At 49.8% G+C, this 22,523-nt stretch overlaps 1 protein-coding gene across 1 annotated transcript; it reads left to right on the top strand.

The window, feature by feature from the left end:
* The first annotated feature begins 449 nt into the window (after positions 1–449).
* Positions 450–22,258, top strand: LOC144172908 (uncharacterized). Its single transcript, XM_077701499.1, has 2 exons — positions 450–1,200; positions 22,077–22,258. Exons 1-2 carry the CDS (start codon positions 450–452, stop codon positions 22,256–22,258), a joined length of 933 nt encoding a protein of 310 aa, XP_077557625.1.
* Positions 22,259–22,523: the final 265 nt, after the last annotated feature.

Raw genomic sequence — 22,523 nt, 5'->3', positions numbered from 1 at the left:
AATATTGGCGCGAATCATGCTTTGTGTTTGTGTTTTGCTTTTACCCCCCCCCCCCCCCCCCGGGCTGTGCCGGTCTGTGTTATCTCTGTGCCAATGGAAGCGCGTGTTCCGCTCTTTCTTTCTGTGCCTCATGTGTTATCTCTTCTTATAGGGAGAGCATTCCGATATAACGTGAACACCCCAGAATAATCTTCTTGGATGTACGATGTTCTAGATGTGAATCGATGGTTCGAGAACCACGCGCACCGAAAGATAAAAAGCCTGCAGAGCAGAAGCCGAGGTATTCGACTCGCCGTAGCTCGCATGCGTACGTCACTTTGTTGTCTGCTGCTTCGCCGCCTCTGTATTCTTTGAGTTATTAGGGGAGCACAAGTTCGCTCCCATAAATGTGTTTTGCTCGAACACAACTGCGTCGTCTGTGACTTATAACTGGTGGGGGTGCGGGGTACATGAACCCTACGACCTCGTCAAGCCGACAAGCAAGTCCCACTCGTGCCAGCCACCGACAACAAGGTCTGCAGCCGGAGTTTGGACTGCTTCCGGATAAAGTGAAGAAAGAAGACGTCGTGACCACTACCATGGTCAACACAGGCACCATGACCATCGCTCCCAGTCCTGCCTTCGTTCTTCAGCAACCCAGGGAGCCCCCATCATTTCATGGGTCACCTTCGGAAGACCCTGAAGACTGGTTGGAGCAAGTCGAACGGGTCAGGCTGTTCAATCGATGGGACGGCGTGGAGACACTGAGGCAAGTGTTCTTCTACCTTGAGGACTCAGCACGGATATGGTTCGAAAACCATGAGAGTTCCCTAGAGTCTTGGAACAATTTTAGAACACAATTTTTAATGACGTCCACCACGTTTGTTCGGAAAGGGCGGGCCGAAGTATTGCTGCAGACGCAGACACAAAACCCTAACGAAAGTGTTGCTGTGTTCGTCGAAGAGATGAAGAGCCTCTTCAGCCGTGCTGACCCGTGCATGACGGAAGAAAACAAGTTACTCTTCTTAATGCGCGGTGTGAAGGAGAAATTGTTTGCTGGACTTCTGCGCAACCCGCCGAAAACCGTCGCCGAATTTGTGAGAGAAGCCAGCACAATTGAGAAGGCTCTTGAAATGCGTACTAAGCAGTATGACCTCAACTTTGTTGGTGCGGCCAATGCGAACTACGTCGACAGCATGCCGATTCCGGCAGACAGCCTACGTGAGACTATCCGCGCAATAGTGAGGGAGGAGCTGTGGAAACGTCGCCCCACGCCGCCGCAGCCGCAAGTCGCTTCCCTTACCGATGTGATTACAGAAGAAGTGCTGCAAGCGCTGGTAACCTCAATGACGTCAGAAGCACCCCACGAGCCGAGAGCCATGTCCTACGCGGCTGCTGTTTGCCGACCTCGCCCAACTGCCCCCTACCATCACGAAACTCCGTACCGCCGCCCCCTGTCGCCGGCCCGACCACGTGCGGTGCAGCTCCCACCCGAAGGAAGACCGAGGTGTGGCGAAAGCCCGATAATCGACCACTGTGGTACCACTGGACCACTGTGGTACCACTGCAGAGAGGCAGACCACATCTACCATCACTGCCCCTACAAGAGGCTCGGTTTGCGAGGCTTCTCCGTCGACGCACCACGCCCCCCACCAGGCCAGCGCCCTACCGAGATCGAAGACTACCTGTCCAACAACAAACGAGGACCAGCCCAATTCAACCGCTCCCCGTCGCCCTACCCGTACCAGTCGCCAAACCGCCGCAGCACAGCTGACTTTTCACGTGGAAGGTCCCCCAGCCCACGCGGAGGAAACTAAGAGCAGCAACTTCTGGAGGTAAAGTTGCAGGACCACGGAAAAATGAAAACCCTCCAACGACGCAGCGACTCGCTGAAGACTATGATTCACGACATGCCCTCAGCCGGACGATCAGATCTAACCCTCACGTGGCTTCTGAACACGACGACAGCAAAACAGCGCGACGCGTACCCCACACGACCGAACCTGTCGCTAAGAATGCGACGAAGACGACGACTCATAGTGCCCGACCGTCAACACGTACAAGCAGATATACTACGCCACGACCCACCCAGAACTCGAGGATGGCGGCGTGCGATGTTCAGCTGTCGATCTACGGCTTTGATGTAGTCCCCCTCATAGACGCGGGAGCTGACTACTCAGTAATGAGCGGGCCATTTGCGTCTAAGCTGAAGAAAGTTATGACCAGATGGGACGGTCCGATTATACGCACAGCAGGAGGCCACCTCGTGACGCCATGTGGAACGTGCACATCGCGCTTCACCATAGACGACACAACGTACCCTGCGGCATTCGTCGTTCTGCCTAACTGCTCCTGCGATGTAATTCTTGGAATGGATTTTTTGGTGGACAACGGTACAATAATCGATATGCAGACCAAGTCAATAACTTTTTCCCCCATCACTCCATGACGCCAGAGCTGAACCCCGAACGTCGTGCTGCTGTAACAATTGCCGATCATCATGTCACCCTGCCACTCCGCGCAAGCTTGATGATCGCAGTCTACTGTGTAGATGCTGCTCCTGACGTCGACGCTATCGTAGACACTGATCAAAGGTTGTTTCTCGACCGTGGTGTCTCTGTCGCAAGAGGCATTGCGCGTTTCAGGGAACACCAGTCCCACGTTTTGGTTACTAATTTCACCGAGGGGCACCAGAATTTAAACAAGGACGCGGCAATTGCATTCTTTGAAGAAACGCAAGAAACAAGTGTTGTGATCGCGGTCGCCGACTTTGAACGCACACCCGTGGAAACCTTCAAGCTCCCGCAGCCGTTCAACGTGAATCCGGCGCTACCGCAAGAACAACAGAACAAATTATTGGCTTTGCTGCGTCGCTATAGCGAATGTTTTTCGCCGGGCGCAAAACTACGTGAGACACCTCTAGCGAAGCACCGAATAATAACCGAAGGTGGAGCCCGACCTACCCGACAGTCACCGTACCGCGTCCCTTCACACGAGCGCGAAGCCATCGGGACTCAAGTCGACGACATGCTCAAAGACGAAATTATACAGCTATCGAAAAGTCCGCGGGCTGCGCCGGTCGTACTCGTGAAGAATAAAGACGGCATACTAAGGTTCTGCGTTGACTACCAGCGATTGGAGAAGATCAGCAAAAAAGACGTCTACCCCCTGCCACAAATCGACGACGCCCTGGACCGCCTGTGCCACGCGAAGTACTTCACATCGATGGATCGGGGAAGACTACGGGACGGTGAAGCCCTGCGTGGCCTGATCCGTCCCCGACTGCCGATACCTCAATAAAGTCCTTTCTCTCTCCCTCTCTCTCTCTCGATGGATCTGAAGACAGGCTCCTGGCAAATTGAAGTGGACGAGAGACATCGAGAGAAGACTGCATTCATAACCCCGGAGGGCCTACACGAGTTCAAGGTGATGCCATTTGGGCTATGCACGGCACCACCAACGTTTCAAAGAGTCATGGATACTGTCCTAGCTGGGCAGAAGTGGCACACCTGCCTCGCATACCTCGACGACATTGTGGTATTCGCCCCGACTTCCGACGAACACCTTGCGAGGTTGGAGTCTGTACTCGAAGCCATTCGCACGTTGGGGCTAACGCTGAAGCCCGAAAAGTGCCGTTTTGCGTACGAAGAGCTCAAGTTTCTGGGCCACGTCGTCAACGCCGCAGGAATACTACATCACCCGGCAAAAACTTCAGCCATTGCCTACTTTCCAAGGCCGAAAGACAAGGAGGGTGTGCGAAGATTTCTTGAACTGTGCGCACACTACCGGCGCTTCGTCGCAAACTTCGCACGCATTGCAGAGCCACTCACACGCATGACGTAAGATAGCATCCCTTTTAGCTGGGAAAACGACCAAGAAAAAGCATTCTGCGAGCCGACAAAATGCCTTCAAAGCCCGCCCGTGCTCGGTCATTACGACGAAAACATCGAAACAGAAATACGCACGGACGCTAGTGATATAGGCTTGGGTGCCGTCCTCGTCCAAAAACAAAGCGGTTGCGAAAAGGTAATCGCCTATGCCAGCCGTGGTCGGTCGAAGGAGAAAAACTACTCTGCCTCTGAGAAAGAGTGCCTGGCAATTATTTGGGCGATTTTGAAATTTCGCCCATACGTGTATGGAAGACCATTCAAGGTTGTGACAGACCAGCACGCGCTGTGTTGGGTCGCCAATTTCAAGGACCCCTCTGGCCGTCTTGGGCGGTGGAGCTTGCTCGTGCAGGAGTTCGACGTTACAGACGTCTATAAATCAAGCAGGAAACACTCCGACGCCGACTGCCTGTCGTGCGCCCCCGTCGACTGACCGCCACAAGACTCTGATGAAGACAGCGCGTTCTTCAGAATCGTGACGGAGAGTGACCTATCCGCCCAGCAGCGTGCCGACCCCGACTTACCCGTCATAATTGACTACGTCGGGGGATGCGACGTCGCCGTTCCTAGGACCTTCAAACGCAGCTTACCAGCATTCAGCCTGAGAAACTCCGTCCTCGTAAAGAAGAATTTCAGCACCGGAACAAGAACGAATTACCTCGTTGTCATCCCCGCAGACCTTCGTGACGAAATTTTGGAAGCGTGCCACAACGACCCGTCTTCCGGACATCACTTCAAGGCCCGCACAATTGCAAAAACCAAGGCGAAATACTACTGGCCCAGCCTTACATTCGTCGTCACCCACTACGTCCTGAGCTGCCGTGACTGCCAGCGACGACAAACACCATCGACGAGACCCGCCGGACTTCTACAGCCGGTCGCCGTTCCATCGAGGCGCTTGCAACAGATTGGAATGGACCTACTGGGCCAGTTCCCTACGTCACGACCCGAGATCAAGTGGATTGTCGTAGCAACAGACTACATGACGCGCTCTCCAGAGACCGCCGCTCTTCCGCGGGGGACTGCACAGGAAATCGCAAAGTTCTTCATAAGCAAAGTTGTGCTGCGACATGGAGCCGCGGAAGTCCTAATCACGGACCGCGGAATGTCCTTTACTGCGGAGCTGATGCAGGCAATATTACGCTACAGCAACACGGATCACCCAAGAACGACGGCGTACCACCTCCAAACGAACGGACTAACGGAACGTCTGAACAACACGATTGCGGATATGCTGTCGATGTACGTCGATGTTGAACATAAGTCCTGGGACGAAGTGCTGCCGTATGTCACGTTTGCGTACAACACGGCTATCCAAGAAACTTAGCAGATGACACCGTTCGAGCTCGTCTACGGAAGAAGGCCGACTACAATGCTCGACGCTATGCTGCCGCACGTAGAAGACGACGACCTAAACGCCGACGTCCAAGTATGCCTTCAGCGTACTGAGGAGGCCCAACAGCTGGCTCGAGTTCATATAACGGACCAGCAGCTGGTGGATGCCGGCCGCTACAACTTCCGACGGCGAACCGCCGACTACCACCCAGGGGATCGTGTGTGGGTTTGGAATCCCATACGACGACGCGGACTGAGTGAGGAACTTCTGCGACGGTATTTCGGACCCTACAAATTCTACGACGTGTTGGCCAACTTGCCTACGAAGTGATCCCCGATGGTGACTCTGGCGAAACGCACACGACACACGCGGCCCGAAGTCGTCCGCGTGGTTTGCTTTAAACCTTTCTACGGACGATGATGAACTTTTATTTTAAATGCAGAGCATTTCAGTAACTCACGATGTCACCCGCGTTGGCGTCCGTAGACCGCATCGTCGTTGTCCCCACTGTATAGAAAGAAAATACTATCCGACGCCAGGTTTCGATCCCTCGACCCTGCGGGCGGAGCGCTATGTACATTGTGCTGTAACCACTGCGCCACAAAGCCGACACAGAATCAGACGATATATACGCGCCTTATATCGTTGACTCATTCAAAATACTGCTGACGAGCGCTCTATCGTCAGCAGTTGCCACAAGTGCAACAACATTAACGTAACGCAAACTACTTAACGTCGTGCGCCCCCGGAAATGCTCTGCATTTGCTCGTGCCCCTCGCGAGGGGCATGTTCCACTGCGGCTTCCTACTGGCCAGTACACTCGTCGCCATCTGTCGGATGTTGTGCGAACCCTTTGGCTGATGGCGCGCGATTTGAAATTTTCCAGCTTGCCATCGGACGGGTACGTAGGAAAGAGTATCGAATAGTTAAACTATTTTTTATTTGTTCGGACTGTCACTTATGTTAGCATCAGGTCGATGCACTCTTAGAGGGGGGTAATGCCGCGAACCAACCATGCATTGTGTTTATTTGTATTTTGCTTTTGCCGCACGGCTGCGCCGGTCTGTGTTATCTCTGGGCTAAGGGAAGTGCGTGTTCCACTTTTTTTTTCTGTGCCGCATGTGTTATCTGTTCTGATAGGGAGAGCATTCCGATCTAACGTGAACAGCCCACAATAAGCTTCTAGGATCTACAATGTTCTAGATGTCAATCGACGGTTCGAGAACCACGCGCGCCGAAAGATAAAAAGCCTGCAGGGCAGAAACCGGTGTATTCGAATCGCCTTAGCTCGCATGCGTACGTTACTTTGTTGACTGCTGCTTCGACGCCTCTGTATTTTTTGAGTTGTTGGGGGAGCACAAGTTCGCTCCAATAAACGTGTTTTCCTCGAAGACAACTGCGTCGTCTGTGACTTCGTGACAATACTGATGATAGAAAAGTGTGCCAACTCTCTCGCTTCGCCTCGTGGCCCACACGACACCAAGAGCTATTGCACGTTTTAATTATTTAAGTTTATCCAACGAGGTATACTGGTGAAGGATACCCAACGCCATGTTCTGGGCATCTCGCTCCCGCCTACAATTCTACTACGGTCTCCTTGCTGCCTGGAGAGTGCAGGCCTGTGGAAGGGACGTTATGGTGGCATCGTGATTTGAGTCGTCATAAGTTGGGTCGTCACTTCAACGTGTCGGACTTTTATAAATGCGTGGCGAGGTTTAAAGTTTTTTCAAATGAATTCCTGTTCACTCTTTCTTCATTGAATATTTTGAAAGGCTGAACTGCTTTGGCGTTTTCTTGTATATGTCAATGACGTGTGGAACTGGTCACTACTCTACGGGTTTGTGCTCGAGACTCAATGTAGAGATGGCAAGAGAACTGCACAGTGAAAGGCCAAATCAAGATGAGAATAAGTGTTGTGGCCTATGTTATGGTATGTAGACTTCTTTTATTGAATAGGCTTGCTACCAAGGACGTTAGAAAGCTTAAAAACTTCAACCTCGGACATTTGTGCCGGAAGGGCACCAAAAAACATTCTGCGCGCTCAGGTCACCTTTAAGTATCAAAGGCTTGACCGCCTGATATACCAACCCGTCGTAATCATTTTTGGACAGCTGGAAATCGAAAAGGGTGTAATGAGCGAGTAGCGTTATTAACCCACTTTTATTGAGAGTATGAATTAGTAAAGCCTAACCGTCATATATAGCATGATGTGATGTCCTGGGCTTCCTATAAATAGGGCGCCTTGATTCATGAACTTTTCTGCATGCCCTTTGCTACCAGCCACCGTCGAGCACCGGTGGCACAGGTGGTGCAGTGGGGGTGGGCACCGCTCTGCGGATTCCTTCGCATCCAGCTCCTCGGTGCCTCCAGGTGTAGTGAGGACGATGGGAGCAGACACGATAAAAGTGGCATCGGTCCCAACTCGGCTCGTTGCCACCGAAATCACCATGGACTTGGCCTTCGGTGCGGTGACGTGTCGGGGTTTTGGATGCCACCAAGCGGAGGTGGGGGTGGGCTGAGATCAGCCGTGCTCACGTGAGTCGCCGCCAAACCCAGCTGGCCAAAACCAATCTCTTCCTACACCGGCAATCTGCGTCGCCGTAACACCCAATTAAGGGACAAGAAGCAACCTCTTTGCGCCTCTGTTAAGCAGATATTCTCGGCTTCTTTGGCATTTAGAACTTTCCTCTGTGCTAGGAACCTTTCTAGGGTCAGGGAATATGCCCGTTGCGCTCACAGGCAGATAAAGCGCGTGCAATTTTGGGTAAGTGGTCGAGTGATTGTTTGCGGCGCATTCCGTGCACGTGAATCGGTAGCTGCACAAGTTTGTTGCATGCCCGAAGCGATGGCATTTAAAAGAATGTTTGTGTATTATGCAGTAGCTATAATTTAATGAAACCGCCAATTGTTGATTAGGGCATTTCGGAGAATTTGAGGCAAGGGTAGTTACTTTGTAGGAATATTTTATCTGTAGGGCTCGTGCGCTGACGTTTTGGCGACATGCACGCCCCCAGTGGCCGAAGCCGCTTGTCAGTACAGCAGCAGACGACCATCACCACCCTCCATGTGTTTTCAATTACAAGCCACATGAAAAGTTGGTTGTACTAATTCAATCACATTGTGGTGTGTTTAAGTGACTGCATACTGAATAAAATGCCCTTAATGTAGTTTCAGATGCTAAACAAAATACTATCCGCTACAACAAGCCGATTATCGGCTTTATTTTGAGCGGGCTGTAGCGATATATGCGACCTGAGACAGTATCACCAAGTCGTGTGGTTTAACTTGCTGACGATCCTGATCCTTACTTCTTTTTGGGCACCGTTCAAATGAAACAGTTCGCAAGTATACCATAAACACAGAATGCTGCTCATCCTGAGATAAGTGTAAATGGTTGCTAAGCGGGAGTGTATGCAAGACGACGCGAGAAGCGCAGCCGACTCCACCGACACGGCTAGCCTGGCAGCGCCCTGAAAACGAGAGGTAATTTTATTTTGTAATTTCGTAAAATAAATGACTCCTGCTTAACCTTTTGCACCACACAATATAAGAACGGCAGGGTAAATTATGCGAGTAGGCGAGGCAATAAAGCCAAGTAAACCAACTAAGCGCAATTAAAGTACGCAAAACAAGTGCCACATCGCATGTCCGCTATTGTGGAGGTGTGCAATTCTATATTTACGTAACACAACACAGCCACATACACGGTGGGGGCCCAAATATTTACCCGTGGTCGTCACTGACTGTGTTGGTTATATGTACTGCAGGATGCACAAACCTACAGACCGCGGGCCGAATGTGGCCCGCGGAACTGCAGGGAGCGCTGAAGACTGGCCACCTAGGTGGGCAGTAGTCTTTGATCAGCCAGTTCATACTGATGGTGATGATGGTGTAGGGGGCCGATGAGGTGGTGAGGCCGAGCCCATATTTATTGCGTGGGGAGGACAACATGGGTCCGAGAATCGGAGAGCTCTCGCGGAGTCGGCCGAGCAGTGCGGAGGCGATAATGTTCTGTGATGCGTCATCATCTGAAGAACTGATGATGATGGGGCGCTGGCATTGATTATGCCGCTACAATGGCACTGATGATGATGATGGCGCTGCTACAAGACTTCCACCTAGTGCGTGGCGCGATAAATAGAAATTAAAGGACATGATATGGCCAACCTGCCATGAGATACTCATGATAATCAAACTGGAGTGCTGGACAATGGAATGACTTTCATGCAGAATTTTTCCCCCACGCGTACGGTTTGAAGAGTTGAACTGTTGTAGCTGGTTGTAAGGTATGGCGCTAATATGTTCAGAATACCAACAAAATGCCGACTGCACGTGAGCGCGTGCCTCGGAGCAACCGCCGACCGACCCCCGCGTGCACAGTGGCTTTAGCAAAAAAGAAGTCTACATACCATAACATAGGCCACAACACTTATTCTCATCTTAATTTGGCCTTTCACTGTGCAGTTCTCTTGCCATCTCTACATTGAGTCTCGAGCACAAACCCGTAGAGTAGTGACCAGTTCCACACGTCATTGACATATACAAGAAAACGCCAAAGCAGTTCAGCCTTTCAAAATATTCAATGAAGAAAGAGTGAACAGGAATTCATTTGAAGACACTTTAAACCTCGCCACGCATTTATAAAAGTCAGACACGTTGAAGATCGACCCAACTTATGACGACTCAAATCACGATGCCACCATAACGTCCCTTCCACAGGCCTGCACTCTCCAGGCAGCAAGGAGACCGTAGTAGAATTGTAGGCGGGAGCGAGATGCCCAGAACATGGCGTTGGGTATCCTTCACCAGTATACCTCGTTGGATAAACTTAAATAATTAAAACGTGCAATAGCTCTTGGTGTCGAGTGGGCCACGAGGCGAAGCGAGAGAGTTGGCACACTTTTCTATCATCAGTATTGCCACGAAGTCACAGACGAGGCAGTTGTCTTCGAGGAAAACACGTTTATATGAGTGAACTTGTGCTCCCCCAACAACTCAAAGAATACAGAGGCGTCGAAGCAGCAGTCAACAAAGTAACGTACGCATGCGAGCTAAGGCGATTCGAATACACCGGTTTCTGCCCTGCAGGCTTTTTATCTTTCGGCGCGCGTGGTTCTCGAACCGTCGATTCACATCTAGAACATTGTAGATCCTAGGAGATTATTGTGGGCTGTTCACGTTAGATCGGAATGCTCTCCCTATCAGAACAGATAACACATGCGGCACAGAAAAAAAAAGTGGAACACGCGCTTCCCTTGGCCCAGAGATAACACAGACCGGCGCAGCCGGGCGGCAAAAGCAAAATAGAAATAAACACAATGCATGGTTGGTTCGCGGCATTACCCCCCTCTAAGAGTGCGTCGACCTGATGCTAACATAGGTGACAGTCCGAACAAATCAAAAATAGTTTAACTATTCGATACTCTTTCCTACGTACCCGTCCGATGGCAAGCTGGAAAATTTCAAATCGCGCGCCATCAGCCGCAAAGGGTTCGCACAACATCCGACAGATGGCGACGAGTGTACTGGCCAGTAGGAAGCCGCAGTGAAACATGCCCCTCGCGAGGGGCACGATCAAATGCAGAGCATTTCCGGGGGCGCATGACGTTAAGTAGTTTGCGTTACGCTAATGTTGTTGCACTTGTGGCAACTGCTGACGAGAGAGTGCTCGTCAGCAGTAATTTGAATGAGTCAACGATATAAGGCGCGTATATAGCGTCTGATTCTGTGTCGGCTTTGTGGCGCAGTGGTTACAGCACAATGCACATAGCGCTCCACCCGCAGGGTCGAGGGATCGAGACCTGGCGTCGGATAGTATTTTCCTTCTATATAGTGGGGACAACGACGATGCGGACTACAGACGCCAACGCGGGTGACATCGTGAGTTACTGAAATGCTCTGCATTTAAAAAAGGAATAAAGTCTGAAAAGTGCCTCGCGGTCACTCGCAACCAGCAACGCCAGAGTTGCTGAACACCTGCTCCATGAAACCTCAGCGCGACTCCAGGAAAGCAGAGCATTTTTCGTGCATGCAATCGTGTTACTGCGGCCCAGCTGTTGTCCAGCGGCGCATTGAATGCTTGTCAAAAAGAGCACGACGATATTTATGTATGACGATATAATGACGACCATTACTACCACAACGCAAGGCATCAACGAAACATGTAATCAGAAAATTTCAAACTCGTACAAACGTGTGCTGCTGAGTCCTTCAGTGTTCCGTAGAAAGAAATTTTGCTGCTTCACTATGGCTCAAGCCTGGCTTGACTTAGTGCAATGAAAGAAGCCAAAATTCAGATACGCATTAACATTATCAACTGAATTAGCATCCCAGACACCAGACCACAGATGCCAAGCGGTCGGCACCAAAGGAGTTCAAAATTTTTTACCAAACGATTGTCCCTCTGTGCTCTCCAGTAACCTTTGACCAGCATTGATTGATTATACGATGTATTCGCCGACGCTACAAAAGCGATGAGGCACGCTAAAGTGGAGGGCTCCTGATTAATTTTGACCACGTGGGGATCTTTAATGTGCCAAAATCTCGAAGTTTTTCGCCTCCATCAAGAAAATGGTCGCCGCACAGTTTCAGCTACATCGTAAAGTTTGTTGGCATGCCTACATTGTACATTCTTTTATGACTGAGTGCTCATTGCTATTTTGGGGTCTAACGACGGCACCAAGCAAAAAAAAATTGGCTCCAATCTATGCTGTGAAGGTGGTTGGAAAGCAAAGCTGTAAACGACACCCACAACGATAGCCAATGCGTCGTCACTTGAATTCACAAACGGCGCTCTACAAAGAGTGAAAAATAGAGATTCTACCAGCCGTTATTTGTAATTCACGCGTGTGCGTCTAAAACGCAGTGTCGGCCCCAGCCGGGCTAGAGCAGCGCATAGACTTTCTCAATATTACCTAGAGCGGAAAGTGTCGCTGCGATCGCACGCCGACATGAGAATTGCGGGTACTGTGCGAATCGGATTGGCGAATCGGATTGGTTGGAATCGCCCCTTTTTTAACACTCATGTAGAAAACGTCACTTGAACAATGCGTTTTACCAGCTGATTTGAAAAATGCCAACGTAATTCCAGTATATAAAAGCGGAGATAAAAAGAAAAAGTGTAACCACAGGACTATTTCTCTGACAAGCGTGTGCTGCAAGACACTCGAACATATCATTTACACAAACGTAATGAATCATCTACAAAGTAATAACTTCTTTTCCCCATTGCAACACGGTTTCAGGGCGGGTTTTTCGTGCGATACACAATTGGTCGAGTTTACGCACGACATTGCAGCTTCCATTAACTCAGGCCTTCAGGTTGACTGTATATTTCTGGATTTCCAGAAGGCATTTGATTCCGTCTCACATGTGTTGTTGTTGCAAAAGCTTCGTTGTCTAGGTATACCTAATGCCCTTCTCATGTGGATTGAAGCGTACCTTTCTGAAAGACAGCAGTGCGTGATTCTTGACGGTGCGTGCTCATCAAGCGTCGGTATATTGTCAGGAGTGAGTACCGCAAGGGTCAGTTTTGGGGCCCTTGCTTTTTCTTATTTTTATAAATGATATCTCTGACAATCTCTCTAGCCGTGTTCGATTGTGCGCTGACGATTGCTGCATTTACAATAACATTACCTCTGAAGCGGACACCGTTCAATTGCAGAATGACTTGAACTCTATAGGTTCTTGGTGTGATTCATGGAGAATGACATTAAATGTGTCGAAGTGTCAATTGGTGAGGTTTACGAACAAAAAACAGCCTCGGATTTCAAATTACGTCATGGCCGGGGCTACCTTCCCGGTTGCATCAGAATATAAATATCTAGGGATCATTTTTTCTGCCAACCTGTCTTGGAACGGTCATATTAATTACTTAACATTAAAGGCTAGTCGCGTTGTAAATTTTTTGAGGGGCAATTTTAGACATGCACCAACTAAGTTGAAGGAAACACTATACATAACCAATGTGCGTCCCATATTGGAATATGCTTGCAGTGCCTGGGACGCTCAACAAAATCAAATATAGAAGCCCTAGAGCGTGTATAGGCATGAGCAGCACGCTTTGTGGCAAGCAATTATAACTTCACCGTAAGATCAGCTGACATTCGTTCAGGATTACAATGGCCTCTGTTAGCTGACCGGCGAAAATACCTACGACTGTTTCTATTTTGCAGCATATTTATGAAGAGAACAGGCATCGACAAGGATCAGTATATAAGACCATCTACCTATGTGTCACCCCGTACTGACCATTCTTTAAAACTGCGTGAATACGTGTCCAGGATCAACGCATTCAAATACGCTTTTTTTCCAAGGACCACGCGTGAGTGGAACGGCTTGCCAGAGGAAATTGTCTCTGCGCATCCCTCATCTTTTGTTAGAAATTTGCACAATTTTTTGTTGAACTAATCTTTACTGTACATTTCTGATGCGTTCCGTACTAATTGCTTTTTATTTTATTTTATTGTCCTGTGTAACCGATAGCACTCTTCTTTTTTTGCGTTTTTGCTTTGTATTTGCAATGTGATGCCTTATTTATGACAGTGTAAGTCAACCCTTTGTTGTTTCAACCATACAGCCTTTTACCCGCAACCATTTTTTGTTATATTGGCTGTACTGTATTCCTTTGCTTGTTTTCCCCCCTACAATAATGCCCGTGAGGGCGATGTAGGTACCTATATAAATAAATAAATAAATAAATTGACGACCTTACTTCTCTGTCTGCCGCCGCCGATCGACGTGACGAGATCGCGCGACGCTATCACGTGGCATTCAGCGAGAACGCAGGGGGTAAACCTGCAGATGTGCACTGTGACTGCACCATCTGTCTCACTCGTCCCCGCGTGGGCTTGTAGCTCAATCGGCTAGACGCAGGCTCTCGTTCCATTTCTCTATTTGTTCCAGGTACAATTCCTGGTGGTGCCAGTGTCTTATTCCTTCCCGGAAGTTTCTTGTTAACACCAATGGTCTCGACAGAACCCTCGCGGGTAGAGGAAAAACGCAATGCTTTAAAACTAACCATGCGGGTATTTGAACCCAGAAATTTTATGGAGTTATCGCGGCGCTCTAAACGGGCACAAAAGTGAATTGTGAACCTGGCGAGAGTACTAGTTCAAATTGTAGTCTCTAGGCCAAGTTTTGATTACTTTCGCTGCGTTTACCGAGTTTAATCAGTGAAAAATGAATTAGATAATTCAGTCCTCCGCCCTGCATCCTCGTTTCCGATTTTATACGGGATTCGTGTGACCTTAAAATGAGATGGCTGGGGTTCACTGCGCGTCTACCTCGCTCGCCAACCTTCCGGCGGAATTATTCCGCCAATCGTTTACTCGGCCGGCGGCAGACGGGTCGTCGCAGTTTTCTAGCTCAATTGAAACTAAGCCACGAACGGTTTGTGCCTTCAAAAATGTGCCCTTATTTTGTTACTTTGTAGATTGTATCAAGCTCTACGTCCACGTCGCTCCACAGAAGCACACACGCGACGTTTGGCTAACTGGTACAATAGGAGAAAAATCGAAGGCCAATCAAAAGCGGGAGAATGTTCGGCGCAGGTAATATACGTACTAAGAAATAAAATCACCCGAAACTTATATTACAGCGTAAAGCGAAGGCCCGGGAGCACTTTCTGCGCTGGTTGAGCTACCTTAGTGTTCAGCGGCAATACAACACATCTGCGATTGCGTTTCTGCCTAAGAATGCAGTGGCTAGAGGTGAGATATCTAAGAAACTGGGGCTACGCCTACTGCTCGAGGGCTTTTCAGGAAATATCATCGAAGCTGCTTAGTACGCCAAAAGTAAATAAAAATGTAGACAGCCTATACGTTATATATTTTATATTTCTGCGCCCTAGCAGACATTTCTTAAGGCCGAGTGGGCGAAAGCACTGCCTTCATTCATTCATTCATTCATTCATTCATTCATTCATTCATTCATTCTTTCATTCATTTATTCATTCATTCTCTCATTATATTTACTTCACAACGTCGGCTGGTACAAGAAGGAAAAGTTCATCTGGGCCCTTAGCAACATTGCTAGTACCGTGTTCATGTTGTTGATACACTATTAATATTGCAAGTGCATAACCTACGCTAAGGATACCTTGATAACAATCACAACATAGAAAATCAAAATTGCACGGTTTGGAACAAGTGACGACACAACACAAACAACATCTCGTCAATAGACGCCGACACAGTACCCGCGTACAATGTTCACCGTAATGTTACTACATGATCTACAGAGAAGGCCTAAACACCACGCCATGATGTTATTGTGCACAAGTGCGACGTCAAAAGAACATCTCGTCAACCGACTCAGACACATTACACGCGTACAATGTTCACCGTAATGTGACTACATCATCTACAGATCCACGTCATGAGGGAAAAAAGGTATGTTATTGTGCATAAGTGGTCAAAAAAGCAAATTTTCAGCAAATAAATGCGCAACGCTAGATCTGTGCATTGTTTAGCATTGCCCAATTGTTTTCCTATTCCTATTCGGAAGCCCCAATTAATAATAGCAAACGGTTTATTAAAGTTCAATTATTTGTTTTTGGGCAATATTTTCTACATCGACTTCACCATTTTTCGCTGTGACGTTCATTGCTTCATGAGCGACTTCGCAGAAGGCCTGCAGGATGACACTGACGCACCGGCAAATTATCGTTGGCATGGTGTTTCCATATGCACCGCCTGTTCGAGGGCCTAGTTCTATATTAGCCGATACTAGGCCTCGTGGGCCACGTCTCTTACGATACAGGTGCAAGACAGGAAAGCTCCGAAAGTGACGGAATATTACATCGCGTTTGAGCGTCTCCGCTGCAGTGGCGGGCGAGTATCCACTGCGTACGCCTCACAGGACCTGACATCGACGCCCCGAAACGTACCTTTACGACTTCCACCTTATGTGCAACTACGGCCGAGGCAGCGGCCATTGCCTTTGCGTTCTCCGAGAGCCCCACTTCAATCACCGTCCTGTCAGACTCGTAGCAGACCACCCAACATTTTACGAAAGATTTTAATCCCCCGTACCCTTCGAAATTCTTCAACAAACCATCCCGACGTACCCCGCTGAAATGGTGTAGATGCCGCCCCACACTGCCAAAGGCGCTAACGTGGCAGTGAACGCACATGCCCAAGCACTTACTTCCCGGGCCATCGTTTCTAGCACACCGATACGTGGGGCTCCCAAGAACCAGGCCCACGAGACTCTCAGCGCCTTCTGGGAAATTGCCTTTCAGTACCGCCTCCGCCGCCTTACTCTCCCACCACACACACACACACCTATCCACCGAACCGGCCCACATTTGGGGGATACTACAAGCATACACCTTCCTTTATTGTACAAAACTAACACCTAAGCATCAACATTCATTCCCACGCATCCCACTGCCCCAAATGTGGTCAGCGGAATACCCGATATCACTGTCTGTGCGAGTGTCTTACTGAATCATACTTCACACTCACCTCCGCATCACACTGGGAGCAGGCCCTGGCAGCTCCGGAGTCCATGCAAGTGCTGCTCACCTCCAGAGGTCGGACGGTCGCCAGGAACGTCTGGTCCGCTAACCCGGTTTTCTTAAGTTTTTTTTCACTGTCTTTCGCTCGGTTAGTCACTGTTAGGATTCTAAGCCTATTTAACGCATTTTACAGCTGACAAAATGGCAATAGTGCGGTATGCCGATCACTGAGATATCGAAAATGCCCAGCGAACGATAACTTGTAATACCACGCATGTGAACCATCACGGAAACAGAAATAATTTTATGTCCTGTCTTGGACATTGTCCAATAATGTAGCATCTGGTATGGACGTCATTGCTTTATTTGGAGCAGCCGCCGCAGACTGCGCTGGGTAGTTTTTTTTTTGGGTCTTCGCAAAATAAATACAGCCTTATCGACCAGACAAACGATAAAAAGTGTGTTAATTTGAGCCAGTCCACGCAGTGAAAGCAAAAAAAAGGAGCTTGACTAGCTGACTTCAGTGTCCTTCTAAACCCCTAAGCGATGACGCCAGAAGGAGGTGATTGCAAAAAACCTGTATAGTGGATGGAGGCCCGCCCTTTTCGCAATCTCACCGTTGTTAACTTGCTGCTGTATAAAATTTATGGCTGCTAATATAAACATTTTTGAATAAAATCTGGGGAGTAGGGTACGCCTAAAGCTTTTTAATGCCTGTTCACAAGCTGCCGCGCTGCATCGGGCCGAAACATCGGATATGTGCACCCGGCTGCGTCTTCGTACGTCTGTACTGTCAGAATAGCGCTTCCCGTACTTTGGTTCTGAGCTTTACAACGAAAACGTTGGGTGATGCCAATTCCTCGTAACCTAAACTACCTTCCGTAAGTCATCGTTTGCACTTACCTGACCTTATATTCTCTATAAGCGTGCAAGTCGCACATACATTTGTGATTTGCAGTTGCAGAGAAACGGCCCTAACTGCACTACCAAAGTGCCGCAAGCCAACATACTGGTCACCTAGGCGAAAGTAGAGAGTTGTATGGGCGTTATAGACCTTAGTAGCTTTACTGCGTAGTATAGAGACCAACAAAACACAGCCACCCTAATTACGACACGACTGTTGCCGGGAGCAGATTTCGCTTCTGTATATATCCGGTGTCCAAGACTGTGATATGTCCTACGCGGACTCAATCGGCCTCTGTAGTGGGACCGTGGTCACTTGTGTAACAGTGAGCCAGCGATGCAAAACAATGAAAATACACTGTAAATGGGATCGGTAGAGCGTTGCTTACACAGCGCACTGCAGCTGTACTTTAAAAAAGTTTCACAATTCATCCTCCGATCCAAGTGTTTTAACACACCAGCACGGTCGGATCCTCAAACCCTGCTGTCAGCATTCCCTTGGCTTGCCGACGGAAGGCTGTGCCGACGGAAGGCTTGACTTGCCGACGGAAGGCTAATCTCGCCTACAAGATTAGCTAAACTAATCTTGTAGGCGAGAAACCTTTTATCACCTACATCGCGACCACACGGTATGAAATAAGGCATGTTGGTTTCTTTGTGCCTGGAGGTTTACCGGGTGGCTGGGGTGCGTGGAGCGTTCTTACATGCAATTAAAAGGCCATCTTGGCTACCCTTGCTGGTATTGGGTTGATGTTTTACCGTTGCTGCCACTGGTGCCCGTAGACTGTTCATCACGCGTTCGCTTGCTGGTGCGAGTTGGAGTGATTATCTTGCTGCTGGAGTGCTGGAATATTTTCGTAAGTGTCGGACAGGCCACCTCGTTTTGTTTTGTATTGGTGTTGGGATACCGATCTACTCGAGTGCTGGAGTGCCTGCGGATTTCCTTACATGTCCAGCAGGACTTCTCCTGTTCGATTAGAAACGTTTCGATGGTGTCATGTTCATCACTGAGACGTTCTTATCACGGACTAGCCGGGTTTTCTGTCTATTATTGCGACTACGACGTGTCTGGATGGATAGCTGTACGTCACGCATGATTGTTTTGAGTGTCGGTTTGCTCGGGACCTCTTCTCAGAGCTGCTTTGCGTTGACGGTCGTAGCTACGCTGCGGCACTGTCGTTGTTTTCATTAAATACATTTATGGTGAGTTTGGGTGGGCGTGTGCAAACAGTCTCTACATTTCTTCAAGTAATACGAGCACGCGTTCAATTGTGTGTCTGTATGTTTACCGCAATTGCTGGGCTTGTTCCTTGATGAGAAGAGTATTCAACGTTTTCTAAATCGGTCTTGAATAACGCCGAGAGCGTCAGGGTGGGCTCGTGTTTCTTGAGCCAAGTGCGTCCGGCAGTCTTCAAACAAAGAAACACTACTTAAGGGCTTCATCACCGTCTCATATGATTAATGTCCGGACACGCTCTAGGCGTTCCAGTCGATTTTCAGTACCTTCCGAAGGTGACCTGTAAAATGATGGTGGCTGCCATGGTTGGTGCAGACCTACAGCTGCGCTGGAACGGTTGGTCATTGTGGCTGCGTTCTTCATGGCGCGGTCGCAACATCTTTCTTTTCACTTGCTGCTCTAGCATTCCCAACTCTAGTTCTAGGCTTTAATGTCAGCGGCTGGCACGAGCGGAGGCTTCGTTTGAGACTCGAAAAGGGTTTACGGTCCTGTACTCAGCATTTTCACCAGATGTCAGGTAGCCGAAAATGTAGCATGCTTCTTCCAGGAACAAAGTTTATTGAAGTAAACTTGTGGTCCGCTAAAAATACACAAAGATTAGTCAAGTGGCGAACTAGAAGTCACATGAACGACGTGTACAGGCGACTTTCTTCGAATCGAATCCCGCGGAGGTTTTCCTGCGAGCATTCATTTTGTTACTGTGACGTGAAGGAAGACGTGAAGCCAAGCGGCACAAGAGGTATCCACACAGTGTATTTACAGCCCTAAGAGCACCGCGCAGGCAAGGCAAAAGATCTTCTTCTATTTCGCCGTCTAGCTCGTCACCCGAGACCGAACGCGCTAGGATCATCTCCTTTCGGCTTGTACCTCGCACTTGTCCCAATGTGATACATACATAGGCTATGCACAAACTTTTCCTCAGCGTAGCATAATCCCCACGGCTTAAAGCGCCGTCTCACTTCTAAATATAGCGACGCAGGTCGTAGACCGTGGTACGGTTTCAGGCGGGCTGCGTGAACAACGTCCTTTGTTGAGCGGTGGGAAGTTGGCGATGGCATGGGCGGTGATATTTCGTACGTGACATCGTTTACTTGGCGGGTGACACGCTAAGGCCCAGAATAGGGAAAGAGGACTCTTTCGGAAAGTCGCACGTGGTGCGACAGGGACCACACAAGGACTAGTGATCGCGGGCGACAGTAAAGGTTAAAACCACGTGAATGGTTCGTGAATAAAGTAAAACCTCGTGAATGAAGTAAAACCTCGTGAATGCGTGCGGCGAGGCTTGTACAACGTGCAACGCGATGCAAATTGCGAATCTCTGCCGTTGAGTACTTGTAAAGTTCCAGATTGTCCCCAGTAGTCAAAGTCGATGCAAGCGCCTGCAGGCCATCCCTAATGCCAGTAAGTTGTGCTAGCAGGCTTGGGAGTGCATGGGATGACTCGTACGCGAAGCTTTGATTTAGGGCAGGGTAGGAGGCTCACGTCAAGGCCGTGGTGACGAAGCAGTCGTATGCCCCCGCGTCCACAAAAGCCTGGACAACCAGTGGTTGCGTCTCAGGTGCTCAGTCAGGGACATGAAGGGCGGCGTCTGGAGGATGGTGAAGGCCCGCGGTACGGGCGTGTAGCCTTGTCAGAGGCTTGTTGTCCATCACCTGATGGAACAGCTAGGGCGGCCTTTCGGCGGACACGGGCCATGCACATTCCGGTAACGGGCGGCGTCCCGCCCTCAGCGACATGGACATGCGACATGGTTGGCATCAAAACTCTACGGAGTCGACGACGAAGTGGAGCACTCATTATAGGGACATGTGCACCAGTGTCTATAAGAGCGGTGATCGGAACACCATCTACTTCAACGTTGATTAAACTGTGTTTAGTCGGCAAGATCAAAAGAGGATTTTCGGGCTGGGGTCGGAATGCAGCGGCACGTCTGGGCGCTACATCCATCAGTTTTCCGGTGAGAAGCGTCGAGGGGGCGTCGACGGTGAAAGGTGTCGGCGCTGCGGTCAACGTGACTGGTGGCGAGGCGGTGGGGGCGAGCGTCAAAATCGAGAGGCAGAGCCAACGGCATTAGCGACCCATTCTGGCGACGTGCGAGAGACAAAATGGCGGGGCACGTCAGCCGAGGAATGGTCTGCAGAGATGTTGTTCCTGGAAACTCGAAGCCAATGTTTCTGACAGTACCGAGCGACATGGCCAACACGGTGACAGGTGAATCAGATAGGCTTATCGTCGGTGGTTCTCCAGTCAGCGGGATTTCGGTAGCACGGAGGGCCGGATACATAGCGATGTCCAGGTGGAGCATAACTGTGGCGGGCGGCAGGAGGACTCACTGAGAATACTTGCTGGAGGCCCATGTTGATAATTTCGTCTCGAACGATAGCTTGAATCAGCGATATGGCTAGAACAGGGCTATCGACCGCATGGGGCAGGAGCAGTGGTTTCCAGTTCGCCGCGCACTATCCTTTGGACGGTGTGTTTGAGGGAGTCGTGGTGTCAAGTCGCGGACGAAAATGGCTGGGGGGATGGTGGCTCGCAGGAAGAAGTCGCAGCGGCGTTGGGAAACCATTAGAATTGCTGCGTGATGCGGGTGCTGTTCGCTTGCTCGAACAGTCGGTATTCGTTTAAGATGACATCGACTGTAGTGCAGCCCGTACACATGAGCAAGTGAAACGTGTCGTTATCTATTCTCTTAAGCACATGCCCAACCTTGTCCTGCTCAGTCATCTTCTCGTCGACCTTAAGGCAGAAAGCCAGAACGTCGTGAATGTAGGAAACGTACGGTTCGGTCGATGTCTGGGCACGGGATGCAAATTTCATTTTGGCGCGTAGGAGCCGTTGGAGGGGAATGCCAAATATTCTCAAGAGTTCGGATTTACAGAAGCCTCGAGGGGTTGACCAGGCTTCATTGGTTTCATACCACGTTAGTGCCGCACCTCTCAAGCAGAAAAAAACACTGGCAAACATGAACGTCGGGTCCCGACGGTTGTGGGCGCTTTTCCGCTCGTAGCGCTTTATCGAATATTCAGCGTCAGCGTTGTCAGTGCCAGTGAAGAAACCGGGCTCGCGGGGATGTGAGATGACGACCAGTGGAGTCGACGACTCGCTCGGTGGACCCATGCTTGCAGGAGTAATATGACGCCCGCTTCGGAGATACGTGATGAAGGGTCACGATGCCTTTAGGATCGGATAGCTGAGACGAGAAAGAGGGGATGTCTGGCAACCTCCAGCAAGACCAGAACAAGACGATGTCCCCCCTCCCCGTTTCCCCAGCCGGAAAGACCCAAATGGAGACCAGCAGAGACAAGCCGACCCCGACACGTCCACAAAGTGTTACCCCGCCCTTCCGTCCGACGTGGCTCGAGGACCTTTGGTACTTCGTCAAGGCTGCCACCATTGCTGTTGCTGGGCGAGGTATCATCAACGTCGTCATCCTCATCCGTGGCAGCAAGTGATTCGTCACTGCATTCTTCATTTCATCCGCACTCAATGCCGAGAGGCCTCGGCGCCGACCGGGACGGTCGTCATCCACCGGGGAGGGGCAGCAGAGAAAGGCAGCTTGAATCGGCTCCGTTCTACAAACGGCGTTATCGACTTTCGCAGGTTCGTACTCCGAACTTGCGCAGCTGAGTGTACGAGCCGTCGACGCCGCAAGCCCAAGAGGAACCCTTTGCCTGACCGAGCCCCGTCGTCATAATTTCTGCGGTGGACTGGATTTTT

The sequence above is a fragment of the Haemaphysalis longicornis genome, unplaced genomic scaffold, assembly GCF_048455015.1.
Source record: "Haemaphysalis longicornis isolate Haplotype H1 unplaced genomic scaffold, Haemaphysalis longicornis Haplotype H1 scaffold_27, whole genome shotgun sequence".
In the NCBI taxonomy this organism is placed as follows: Eukaryota; Metazoa; Arthropoda; class Arachnida; order Ixodida; family Ixodidae; genus Haemaphysalis; species Haemaphysalis longicornis.
This window is presented reverse-complemented; position numbering and strand designations above follow the sequence as displayed.

What these genes read in the sequence shown, in the direction of transcription:
- LOC144172908 (XM_077701499.1), top strand. Translation starts at nt 450, where the DNA reads ATGAACCCTACGACCTCGTCAAGCCGACAAGCAAGTCCCACTCGTGCC. An exon ending in GATTCCGGCAGACAGCCTAC is followed by an intron (nt 1,201 to 22,076) that starts GTGAGACTATCC and finishes CCGTTTCCCCAG; the next exon opens with CCGGAAAGACCCAAATGGAG.